The sequence below is a fragment of the Stegodyphus dumicola genome, chromosome 12, assembly GCF_044657685.1.
Source record: "Stegodyphus dumicola isolate Sdum_Otavi_A_Nest chromosome 12, ASM4465768v1".
In the NCBI taxonomy this organism is placed as follows: domain Eukaryota; kingdom Metazoa; phylum Arthropoda; class Arachnida; order Araneae; family Eresidae; genus Stegodyphus; species Stegodyphus dumicola.
Genome location: NC_140779.1, coordinates 12339349 through 12353064, shown reverse-complemented (window position 1 = coordinate 12353064; position 13716 = coordinate 12339349). Strand labels below are relative to the sequence as shown.

The window sequence follows — 13716 nt, the reverse complement described above, 5'->3', positions numbered from 1 at the left end:
AAATACAAGCAATGACTTGAATAATGAGCAAGGAGTCAGGCTGTGGGTATGTGTATTGCGTTTTTTAATCCAGCTCAACTCATGGAATCTCATTGTCAGATCACTCAGTGGTCTTTGATCTATGTGTTTGTGTGCTTGTGAGTCAATTGTTTTTCACATTTGACATGAAAACAATTATTTCATAATGCCTCCTCAAAAAGATTGTTGTCTCAGATAGTGATGCAAAGAAAAAGAAGGAAGCCATGGTTGTTGAAATTAAGAAAGAAATAATAGACAAACGTAAGTGTGGTGCAAGAGTGACGGAACTGGCAAAGACTTATGGCCGTTGGACATTGACGATCTGCACTATTCTGAAGAAGATAAAAGAAATTAAGAAACTTGATGTGCCCAAAGGAGTTACCTTTATTTCCAAGCACCATCCAAAACTCCTAGAAGATGTTAAGAAGGTGATGTTGCTCTGGATTAAAGAGAAGCAGTTAAAAGGTGATTCAGTGTCAGAAGCTATTATTTGCACTAAGGCTAAGAATCTGTACTTCGACCTTCTCCAAAGAAACACCAGGTATGTTGACTGAAGAAGAGATGACAATCAGATTTTTGGGGGTGTGGAACGGATTAACTGAATTTCTAATATTTTCAATGGGGAAAGTTTGTTTCTAGATATGAGAAATTCGCTATATGAGGTCAGTGCTGTTTAAGTAGTCGGAAAAATTTTTTGTATGTGGAAGGCAGAATACGCCATTGAGAAGGCATTTGATGGACTTGGAGAAGCAGTGTGCAATTGGGAGAATGGAAGTAGGATAAACAGACACAAGTTTATATGGACTTGCTAATCTTACTTCTTTAATAATTCCAGTGTTGAGGATGAATAACTCTGGAAAACTTCATGAAATGTTATATGTTCAGATACTACATAACGTAAAAACTGCAATTTTTAATATCTTTATTAAAAGACAAAGTCCTTTTTATAAGTGCCTGTCCGTATCACAATAATCTTTTTTGTAATATTCCATATTTTTGTTTTGTACGGGGGGGGATCACAAAAATGAAAGAGCACAGGAAATAGAACTGTATCAAGAGATCTTGGTATTAATAGTAGAAAAGTTATTTCTTTATTCCTTGGCCCTAGTTATTTCAAAGTCATGAGCCTTTTTGTTAGTAAACTGCACTAAAGTAGCAACCTTACTCGGGAGGTAAAACATAGCCAAATAATCAGCAATCCTACTCACAGTCACTTATAGTCTGCCTAACATAAAAACTCTGAATAAGGTGGTCACAGTTCAGAAAACATAAGTGCTCATTAAAATAATGGAGGCTCTAAAACCGCAGAGCTTATCTTGCTTTTCACTGCTTTTTCCAAAAATTCTTGAATAAATATGAGAAATCCATCACAATCTTACTGCAGAACAGTCTATTATGTATTAACAACAGTAATACATTTTTCATTTGTAATAGCCTTTTCCTACACTTCTAGCCATTAATATACCTGACAACTTAGAGAAAGTAAAAAATCTGATGTGTGCATCCCATGACTTCCTTGTACGGAATATTAAATTATACATATTTTTTCTTGCATTTCGTTTAAACTTATTGGATTGACTTAAATCTACTTCGTCGATAGCACATAAACCACAATAGAATAAATGCACACTTTACAGTTCACTATATTTGTTTACCATTAAATTTACTTCGGCGATAGCGCATAAACCACAATAGAATAAATGCACTCTTTAAAATTCAGTATATTTGTTTACCATAGCGACACTCTGGCCCTACGTTCACCTAACAGTGCTACACTTCACTCATTTTTTTTAACTCAGAATGCACTAAATTTATATGATCTTAAGAATTATCTAATCGTTGCTACATGATCCATTCAAATACTAAAATAAATCCAAAATCATGTATAAAAGAAATTAAGCAAAAAACAACAACAACAACAAAAAAAAAAAAGGGGGGGGGGAGTTTTTTACAGACGGTTTGCTATTTCTTATTCAATTAATTCAGTTCTCACTTCACTACAAAGCAAAAATACATACAAACTCAAAATGTCTGTATTGAAAATTATGAAATAAATCTTAAACACTTATTTCCTCGAATAAATTCTAGAATGGATTAAGCATGATTTAATTCGTAATAATAAATGAATGCGTTATCTTCGTTGTTGGGAAGTTTCGTCTCTCTAGATTGGCAACAAATCTATTCTATTGTTTCAAATGTGAACAAGCAATGGCTTACATGGCAAAAATTATTAGGCTTAGCAGCACTCAAACAACTTTTAAATTGATGATAATTCTAAAAATATTGCATACAGATTTACTAAAGGCATAAAAACCTTAACCGGAAGGTAAGAAAGGCATAATTCAATCATTTTTAAAACAAAAAATGCACAATTTACAAACATATGAGAATAAAGAAACTGAGATCACTGAGCCGAGTAACAGAGTGGATATATATATACATATATTTATATACTTTTGGTGCGGCCAATTGCAACCAAAATACGAGGTGCACATCTACATGTTATAGCAGTCCTATATGCAAAATTTCAACGTTCTGAGGGAACTCGTTTTTGAGTTATGCGAGATACATACGTATGCACAGATGCCACAAAAAATTATCTTCAGAATTCATTTAAAATTAGTTTTAAAATTTTTTTTGGGGGGAAAAGAGTCCTTTATTCTGTCTTTACAAACAGATGTTAAGCAAAAACATTGTTAAATTGCATTCGGTAGTGGTGAAAATGGATATTTGCTTTGAAATATGATGCCTGAAACTTTTCGCGATTACAATACTTCCTTTTTACGTACAAGGAAGTAAAAATTAGGAGATTTTTTAATACAATAAAAAAAAAAAATTACATTACAGCCAACACATACCTGAATATTTTGAAAGACTTACAAAGGGAGGAAAATTACAGTAAAAAAGTAAATGTAATTTTTTTTTCAAAAATCCTGTTATACAACCTTTATTGTTTTGTTTAAATTTCGGAATGAAGATATTCGAAAATCATCAAAACAAAAGGTAAAGATAGTTTAAAACAACAGACAGATACAAAAAGTACTTTATTTTAATAATACTTTTCTCAATCAAAAATTTAAATACACTACTCATACTTTAATATCATCTTAATGTTATCATATTTGTTAAAACAATTGTCATGAAATTCACAAAAAAATATGAATCAAAATTTTTGTAGGCAAAGCGAGATTAAAATCACCAGACTCGGAAATGTTAGCTGGGCAAATCCAAGAGTTGTTTGAAATTTTAAGTGAAATTAAGGATCTTTAAGGACCAGACAAGCTTTACATAATTTTCATCCGATTTGTAAAAATATGACTTTCTTGATGCGTCACTCTCCTACTCCATGTCTGTAATGATTGCATTATGATTTCAAAATCTAATAATTTGGTGATTATAAAAATTTTAAAAATAAAAAAGGTTCATTTTTACAAACTCTTATACAATCAAGTTTAAAAATAATTAAATAAACAAAAACTTATGTTTATATTACTTTCAAACATTACACACAGTATTCCATATTTTCATAGTAAACTATTAGATTTTCTAAAGTACGTTTCTAAGAACTGACATCTTTTCAGAATTTTACAGAATACTATAGTCTACTTTAAGAAAGAACTAGAATAAATCATACTTTCAAGTCGTCACACTCCAAATCATCTCTTGGTTTCTTCCATGAATTTAAATACTCAGCAAGAATCTTCTTTTCTTCTCGTTTTTTCTCTCTTTCCTGTAAATATATTACACATAATCAAAAGAATTCTTTTTGAAAACAAACACAAACTTCATACAGCTAAAAAAACCAACAAAGAAATATACTTTAAGCTTTTCTTGTCTCTGACGCTCTTTATCTTCTTCTAGTTTTTTCTTTTGATCATCTTTAATTTTCATTCGTTCTTTTTCAGCAGCTAATCTCTGCTTTTCACTTAAAGCCTGTTTATCAATACTTTTCTTTTTTTCTTCAACAGTTTCCTTTTTAAAATTTAACTTTCCTTGAACAGTTTTTTTACCTATATCAGAAATAATAAATAAAATAAAATAGCAATCAAATCAATACATAAAAATTGTTTTATGTTTTGTTGAGTTTCTGATTCATTCTTTATATGCAAAATTTTCATTTTTCATTCTGACAAGACTTACACCACAATCTCTAAATACCAAAGATCTATAGTTAGAACTTTATAGAAGTCTATATATACAGTAAAGTCCCATTTAACTGATACTGTGATACACAATTAAACAACCCGAAAGACAGTCATTTAATTTTTTTTTTATTTAAAGTTTTTTCTCATTATTAAGACAAACAAAATATTTCTTAATGTAAATATGGGATAACAGTAAAGTGCACAAAACTAGCAGGCTACTTTGAAAGCAAATAAACTACAATAAATATAGATTACAAACTACAATAAATAAGAAAAGGAAATAACACACCTTAACATGCAGAGATAATTTCTAAGGATGAGCAGTTAGTTACACATAATTAAGCTCTCTAGTTAGGTACTCTTAGTTATACATGGTTACAATCACAATTTTTTTCTTTTTAAATTTCTAAAAAATATCCATTAAAAAGCACTAATAACATTTTAGAGCAGTTATAATTTAAGACATTGATTCTAAAATTACATTAATATAACTATGCATTAAAAGCTACAAAAACATTTATATTTTGTAGCAACGACAAACAAAATATCTATGCACATTTTTAATTTGAAAATTTTCCAGATATTTTAGCAAACTTACATTAATTTTCTTATCTTTAGCATTTAGGTTTACTTGTTTCTATGCTTCATCTGCTAATTTGTTAGTTTCAACAATGTACCTCTGGAGAATAATTTTCTTTCTTTAGAAAATCAATTTCATTTCAGAATTTTCAAATTTAACTAAGGATTTCTGTTAGTCTAAAGAACTGCTTCTACTTAGAATGTATAGAAGAAACTGCTAATTTTACTTCTTTTAAATTATGAGTATTGAGAATAAATATGCAACGAGTGATATACAGTCAAGGTCAGCACCAGAACCAGTCTAGCAGAATTTTTAGAATTTAGTGGAGCACCAAGAAACAAAATTTAGGGCAGAGAGTAATGTATGGTGCACTGAGATATATACAGGGTGATCTTTTTTAAAGTGACAGTGTTTGGAGCGCCCTGTAGCGTGATCTAATAGCCGAAATGGCACCAAACTTGGTATTTAGACTAATCAAGACATACAATCGTACAGTTAAATTATTAATGTTTATTTACTACATTAACTTCCTCAGTGAGGAATTAGACCACATTCAACGTGAGCACCGTTCTCAGAAATAACACCGTACATTTTGTGCACAACGTTCTCCACAGCCGTACGTAACATATCACGAGGAATATTCCGCACTGTCTTTGTTATGTTGTCCTTTAGAATAGACAAATTTGATACTCCACCAAAATAAACTTGAGATTTCAAATAAACCTGAAGCCAAAAATCACATGGCGTGAGGTCAGGGAAATGAGGCGGCCATGCAACTGAAAACTGCCACTTATGACTCTATCATCAGTGAAGTTTTGGCGCAACAGCTGCTTAATCTTATTACTAATGTGTGGCGGAACACCATCCTGCATAAAGATTGTCTGTTGGAGATGGTTTTTTTGTTGAAGTTGTGGAATAACAAACGTTTGCAGTATTTCGTGGTACCTTTCTGCATTTATGGTGCATGTTTGGGGTCTTGTCGGAGTGATGGTCTCAAAAAAGAATAGCCCAATTACGAATTCGGCTGTGACACCAAACAGTGACTTTTGGGGAATTTATGGGATTTTGTGCACGGTGTGGGGCTGCTCAGATGCCCAAATTTGGCTATTTTGTGTGTTTACAGACCCATTGAGATAAAAATGGCACTCATCTCCCCACAGAATGTGCCATGGGAAAGCATCATCAATTTCTACCCTGGCAAGAAACGATAGAGCGAATGTCACTCGCTTATCATAATCACTTGATTTCAGTTCGTGCAAGCGGCTGATTTTGTAGGGGTAAAATCTAATAATGCGCCGCAAAACTCTCCATACCATGGAATAATTCATGTCCAATTGTCGAGCTACACCCCGGCGCTGCTAGTATCAGCAATGGTTCCATGCGATCCTTCGACAACTGCAGTTGCCACATCAGTTATTACATCTTCTGATACTGTTTACGTCCTTTCCCAGCGCATAAGGTCAGTGAACCTGTTCCCTCGAACTTCTTAATCATTTTCTTAAGACCATTCAGCGATAAAGGCCCCTTTCGTAATTTTTTTCTGGTTCGAAACTCACGAAGAGCTGTGGATGCATTACATTGATTCATGTAATACAGCTTCACCAGTAATGCATGTTCCGGTAACGTGAGAGGCATGTCCACTGGAGCTCGTTTACTTCAGCTGAGATTATTTGTCGGAGCTGTCTACTTGCTTTTATTGCCCTTATTACTGCCGCTGTCATCGCACAACATTTGCATTTTTCTTTGATACACGTGTTTTATGCTAATTCTTGTTATTGTAAGCTACAGCAGCGCAAAAAATGCCCTAGCGGCGATTTTTGGAACTAAATTTGTTTTCATGGAATCCTTTTTCCCACGTCGTGATTAGTCTAAATACCAAGTATGGTGCCATTTCGGCTATTAAATTGCGTTACAGAGTGCTCCAAACCCTGTCACTTTAAAGAAATGCATTACTAATTTTTTTCTTAAATATAATTTTAATATATCCTTACTAAGATATTTATCAATAATATTATGTTTGTAAATAAAATCACCAAAACTTCATAAATCTCTGAATAATAATTTTTGCATAAAAACTGATCTTGAGTGTAGGTTTCAATCGAGGCAGAGCCTCATACCCTTAACTCGAATATCTACCATTTATATTAAGAAGTAGGAAAGAATTCAAGGATTAACACATCAAATGCATATTTGTCAATATAGTGATCCGCCGAAAAAACCCCTCAGCATTAATTCACACTCAAAATGGGAGTCAGAAAAAACACAGAAATGTTAGATGAGTAAAACTGAGGATCGGTTATGGCTTAAATTAAGGACCAATAATCATTCACCCCAAAACTAAGGACTTTTAAGGATTTTAAGAACCCTGTGTATAACAGTCCATCTGTTAGCCCTAAAACACTTTCGTTTATTTAATCCTGAATAAAATTAGAACTTTGCATTATTGAAATCCATGCCAATTAATCTGAATATTGAAAATGTTTTTAAAACTTTATATAAATAGGAATAAAATTTCAATGCCATTTAAAGCATTTCAATTAATAAACATTCAAGAAAAAAATATTTAAAATCTTAAAATCTTTTATCCTGCTTTTAACGTTCAACTTTAATCACTTATTCTTAAATATACGAAAATGGTTCCCAGGCATTTTTACAATCAAATGTTTTATGTGGTCCTGTTCAAGATAAATTTTAAAATAAAATAACAAATGCATAACAAAGTCAACAGCATTACCTTTTAATCTTAAGATAATGGAAATTAAAATACTGTATTTACTCAAATATTCCTCTCTTTTTTTTTTTTTTTTCTTCCAATTTTATTGCACAAAAATCGTGAAGGGGAAAATATGCAAATTATTTAATTTCCAAACAACACAGTTACAATAACATAACAAATAAAAAGTTTTCATGGATAAACTACCACTGATACTACAATATTATTAATTTCAAAGAAACCTATATCTCAATCAAAATACATACTAATATTAACAATAGCAGAATCAAACAAGACCTTCATCCTACATATTGTTAACCACTATTACTCCCAAGGCATCACATAAACATTTAATACACAAAATTTATGTTCCAGCTGCACAAATTTTGCATTTAAATTGCTTGCAAGTTGTTGCCATTGTTCAATTTGTCTTCCCATGTGCAGTGATTTTGAAAAACAAAATCATAAGCTTTAGATATGTTTTCTTGAAACCCTTTACTATTACTGCTTCAACAACCAAACTCCACGTACTGAAAATTCAACAGCAAATTAGTACGATAAGAAAAATCCCCGTGTGGACAAATTCATTTTATGTCTTGGAAAGGCCACTTTCTGAACAATGAGGAAAGAGAAGATTATGTGAATACTTAAAAATATTCAGAATCCTGTAATAAGGATAAGGGGAACAATACAAGAATAAATATGGTATACAATTTCACTATCAATATCTTTATTAAATGACAACTCGCTAGTTTTTTTTTTTTTTTTTTTTTTTTTGTATGTATGCATTTATAACAATATCACTTAAAATTCTAGTTTTCTTATGAAGATATAATGGCATTTTCTGTTAATCCACAACATGAATTTACACACTTTACCATCATTTTGCTAAGCAGTATTTACGAGCTGTATAAATGTAAATATTGGCAATATACATTTCTTGTTTACTATTATTATTAACGACTAGAATAGTACTGATGAGTTAAAGTTTTATTTCCCAGTTCATAAAGATCTGAGAGATGGAGGAATAACCAGAAAGTTCTGATTAATTCACAAATGATGCTGCCTTGGTCAGAAAAGCTACTGATGGAATAACCATTTTCTAATTTTAAAACTATATCTACAAAATCAAGCAGTGTCTATCCAGAAATGGGGAAAAGGTTAAAACTTATTGTCTATAGCTACAACATATATTTTTCATTGGGATGAATAATAAAATTATCTCAGTTACCAGATGATTCAGATAAAGTTTTTTTGCTCGAATTTTTGTCAGCCTTGTCAGAAGACGCAGAAGATTTTTTTTTATCTGGTGATGTAGCATAACTTGGAGGGGGACCAGCAAATACTTCTTCAAATCGAAATTCGTTTAACTGTAATTTAGCAACTGCACTTTCCTGAGGAGAAATAATATATTAAGAATAAATTAACTTTCTTAAATGAAAAATCATAAATTAAACACATATATATTCATGGAATATCAAAAACAAAACACAGCAAAATTTCTTAGAATCATTAATTTTTATTTCAGATAAAACATTCATACTTATATGATAAATCTAAAAAATATTTACCTTAACTTTCCAAACGCCATCTTTAGGCTGTGTGTGATACTTAATAAACAACTTATTTCTTGGTTTGGTATATGTTCCCTTTGGTCGACTAAAACAAATATTTAGTAACATTAGTATCTTAACAGTACTAAACATAAAACACTACTTACCTAGTAAAATAAGATTAATTCTTATACAAGTTTTTCTTCAATAACAACATAAAGGAAAAACCGATGTCGTAATTTTATTTACTAAATTATAATCTCTTTTAAAATTTAGATAAATACATTAATTATACATGAGGGCATGCATAAATATGTCAATAAAAAAAATCTCAGTACATGTAGATGTTAGATATTTGTTGTGAATGTAATAACTGGAAAAGTTTTAGGAACATATACCATAATTGCATGTCACTTTTTTTTTGTTACACCTCACTGCTCTTTATTTAAAAGAAGAACTGTATATCTAGAAAATTTTGCTAGATGAACTAGCTCTTATTTACAGCCCATATGAGGAAAATCTGACTTAAATGTGAAGTGAATTAGGAGAAACTATCAGTGTTGGATAGTGTTAGTACCTACACAGCTACTAGTAGTTAAGGGGTGACATTTTACTAATGAAAATTTTCACTATAGCCATCTATAAAATGAAAGAACTAAATTCGCCTCAGATTGTTTAAGTCTTGCGATAAAAATGAAATTTTTTCATAGATTAATTACTTTTATATAAAATAAGCTTCAATTTGAGATTCTGTAGTTAATTTACTATGTATTCAATAGTAATACTGTAAGAAACAATATAAAATAATATATAGTTGTGTTATATATAGCAAAAATAAATAAATCAAATAAAAGAGATATAGCCTGCTTGTTCTATAGAAATATAAAGAAAACAAAATTACCATATATTTTCTGCTTTAACAACAGCTGTCTTTCCAGTATCATAATCTACAACTTCATATTTTATCTTTGAAGGAGTGATATCTTTTTTCTTTTGCCTAAATATGAAAGATTATCAGTTTGATTTACACTTACGTATAAAATATCACAATATAACGGATATCTGTATACTGTGTATATAAGCAAAATTAAAAAAAAAAAAAAGACACTTGCAATGACAATATCAATTATTGCAACTGATGTATCAATTTATAAGTATCTCTTGGATTTCTTGAAATAATGTGGATGTTGATAGCATGTAGCTGGTGTGGTACTATGAAAAACCTCATGCCCTTAAGGATGGTAAATGACCTTGGAGTTTGATTCTGGTTATATTACAAGGCTACCACTACAGTACAAAGTCGGTAATCTGGACTCGTCAGCACTTTGGGATTATAGATCATCAATTTAAATCTGGTAAGACGGCATGCATAAAATACAAAATTAAAAATATGAAATCGTAATTTATGAAATAAAGAGCAATTATGACATAAAGGGTTCAAAAGTTACAAAAAAAAGGCTTAATATTTGTTTACTTTATTAAACATTTCTTTCAATGTAAGTTGTTTAAGTTGCTTTGTTTTTTCAGCTAATACTTTCTCTTTAATTCTATAAACAGACATAATTTCTTGTTCGGTTACAAAGTTCCACTGTTCAAGTCCTGTAATTGCTGTGTTGAGAATACTGATTAATTTGTCAATCGAAATTTTTTCGTTTTCAATAACCTCTCTGTCACTTTCTTCACTATCGGAAGAGGTATTTTCTGGATCTAAAACCATACTACAGATTTGGCCGTCCATTAACTGATTAATGATTGGGGCATTATCGTCGCAATGAAAAACTTCTGTTATATCATCTTCTTTTATTACCGCTTCTCCACATTTCATAACAAAATCTAATAACTGGAAAATCTCACCTTTAGTTTGCAATGTCCGAAAAACCTTCAAATTCATGAGTATCATCTTCATCGTCCTCACCATGAAATATGGTAGCTGGCCATTAATTATGCCAAGCATTTTTTAACGTATCTGGAGACACATCCTTCAAATGCGCATGTGTAAAGCATACAAAAAACAGTTTGTGGCTTTGAGATCCGGAATATAGATTCCGGATAACAGACGTCCGGATTACGAACTTTGTACTGTATTATAAAAGTGCATCTATACAATAGCAGGAAATATTTAATTGTTTTGTCGTGCGAGCATTTGATTAGCCCACGGGACTGTTAAACTCTTCCTGATTATTTTTAATGGAGCATGAGGGGATGTGACTCGTCATTGCAACTGAAACCGTTATGAGCATGTTTGCGAGTCCTCTACATTGATGTGAATGGTTTTTATATCGATGACCTTGAATGTTACAAGAACACACATCTCTGCCGCCACTGGACAGATTACGGAGAATGTTACATTTCCCACACAGCAACACAGAGCCAAACTAGGCATGCTCATGCACTCGCCTGCAGTCCACCACTGTGTTTAGTACCAAAGCTTTTTTATTCCAAGGGGCTGATCGACCAATGATTCTCCAGGTGTTCTGATATATTATAACAAACTGGGAGCTGCAAAATACAATATAAAAACTAAAAAGGCATGGTCAATGGTCTGCAAAATGTACTAGACAGAGCAAATACCAGAGAAAACTTCAATTCTCAACTAGAGAGCTGCTGCTGCTAACAAGATCTTTGCAAAAGGCAATTAGCTTGTGCTTACTTTTGAAAGCCATCTTGATACTGCTTCTTTGGATTTAAATATTGATCATTAATTTGTTACTGATGTTATGATATTAAATTTCTCCAGATTTATAAATAAATATGAGATTGCAGTTGCACATGCAACAAAACCACCAGTCACTCTAATAGTGGGTCTGCTGCATAAAATACACATCACTCCGAACTGCTTGCACCTAGGCAGCTGTTTTGATGCAACTGATTAAGCACAAGGCTACGGAATTTGATGTTGAAAGTTCTAACCTCAGTCACAAAAATAAACGAGCTAAGAACATTGACGTTCAAAATTAACATCCAAGGGCAAATAGTTCCCAATACCAATTATAAATGGTACAAGATCAGTCAAGGTGTAAAAACCACAGGCAACAAACAAGGCCATTGCCACAATTTGATCATATTTGTGCCTTTTATACATCTTTATAACAATTATGATAGAATAATTAAAAAAAAGTGCAGCAGCAAAAATGTAAGCAAATTTGCAGTTGCAAAGTGAAAGAATACAACATGTCTAAGATGAAAGCTTGATTTATACTTAATCTCCACGGGTTGATTAAAAGTTTTGGTTCCAAACTGAAATTATTAGATGAAGCCTGTGTCATTCGTATCACACAAGAATCGTATGACATTGGTTAATTTTGAAATAATGCAATTTATAGCAATTTATTTTAAACAGTTATTATTTTTAGAACAGAATAAGGAAACATCCAAATAGAGAATCTAGACTATAGCAAATTAGAATTTTGATTTACATATAATTTTTTATCCTGCATATGTTTACAAAAGAACAACAACACTTTGCTTCACAACTTTTGCCAGTATTCTAATAATCATCATTTTTTGGTGTAAAATATAAACTACACATTTCTTTCGAGTTGCATATAAACAAGTTATATCTTAATGAATGCTTTTTAAAAATGTAAATGCATTTTAAAATTTTCTTTTAATATTGCTTTTAATGACGTTCAGTCAATTTATTACTTTTGCAATTCATCCAGATAAAATTCAGAAACACGGCTTTGTTGATAATTTCTTTAGCTGCCTGTGATTAAGGCTACAGAATAATTAATTTTAATGTTGTTTTAGTTTTAATTTACTTCCATTTCAGAATTTGTTTTCAAGTATATGCTTCATATCACTTTTTGATTAATTCTTCAGGTTAAATAACTTGCCATTTTTGGTAGAGATGTACATTCTTAATTTTTTTATATACACACAAAGAAAAAAGTAAGAGAGTAAATGATGAAAACATATAAAAATTTATTTTCTTGAGCTTAAATTTTAGAATTGAACAAATGCATGTTACATTTTTAAGACAGCAAACAATTTTTTAGACCATTGCAGGATAAAATACATTCAAAAAAGCTCTTAATGAAAATATTGCAATTTTTGACACTTAACTAAATTTACCAATTTCAAGCTAACCCCTTAAAAACTTTTCATGATTGGCTTACAGTCAGCATCTTTAATAAGATTCAATGATTTAATTTTCATGCATTTCATTTTTGATTTTCTGAAGTCAGCTCAAAATTGGTATCAGCTTGTTTAATAAAATACAATATCAATTATTTTAAATTCATTTAAAATCTTTAATAAAGAGTTTTCCAATTTTACTTATTATCAGTTTTCACCGGACTTCGGATAGGCCTCTCTGGAAGCACAACTTGGGTAATTTCACAGGATTTCCTGAAACAAAATAAATAAATCAGTAAAATTATGCCATATTACTCTAGACAATTCACAGTTACATTTAAAACAGTCTAATAGTTTTAAGAATCATATTTTGTAATTAGTAATGATCAGAAAACTTAGAAAAATTAAAGACTTAATTCTTCTGTTTAAATAAAAGTTCCTTGAAAGGATAGATAACCACACATTTTAAATCATTTTCCCCTGTTCCACAATACAAAGTCTTCGACTTTTAGTAATGTTAAATAATGCATACAGTTTAGTTTACAAGATCAAATATTAAATCAGGAATGATTCAGTCTTATCACGACAGTTGCCATAACAAGTAACAAAATTACATGCAGATTCATGCAA

At 31.0% G+C, this 13716-nt stretch overlaps 1 protein-coding gene across 3 annotated transcripts in view; it reads right to left on the bottom strand.

Moving 5' to 3' along the window:
- The window catches only part of Acf (ATP-dependent chromatin assembly factor large subunit), a 102953-nt gene that overhangs the window by 52334 nt on the left and 36903 nt on the right, over positions 1-13716 (bottom strand). For all 3 annotated transcript variants that reach the window (XM_035350113.2, XM_035350111.2, XM_035350112.2), the window contains 6 exons: positions 13288-13359; positions 9911-10006; positions 9028-9115; positions 8688-8850; positions 3838-4028; positions 3653-3748 (listed from right to left, as the gene is read on the bottom strand). In XM_035350113.2, coding sequence (XP_035206004.2) covers positions 3653-3748; positions 3838-4028; positions 8688-8850; positions 9028-9115; positions 9911-10006; positions 13288-13359 — 706 coding nt within the window. The remainder of the gene's footprint in view (positions 1-3652; positions 3749-3837; positions 4029-8687; positions 8851-9027; positions 9116-9910; positions 10007-13287; positions 13360-13716) is intronic.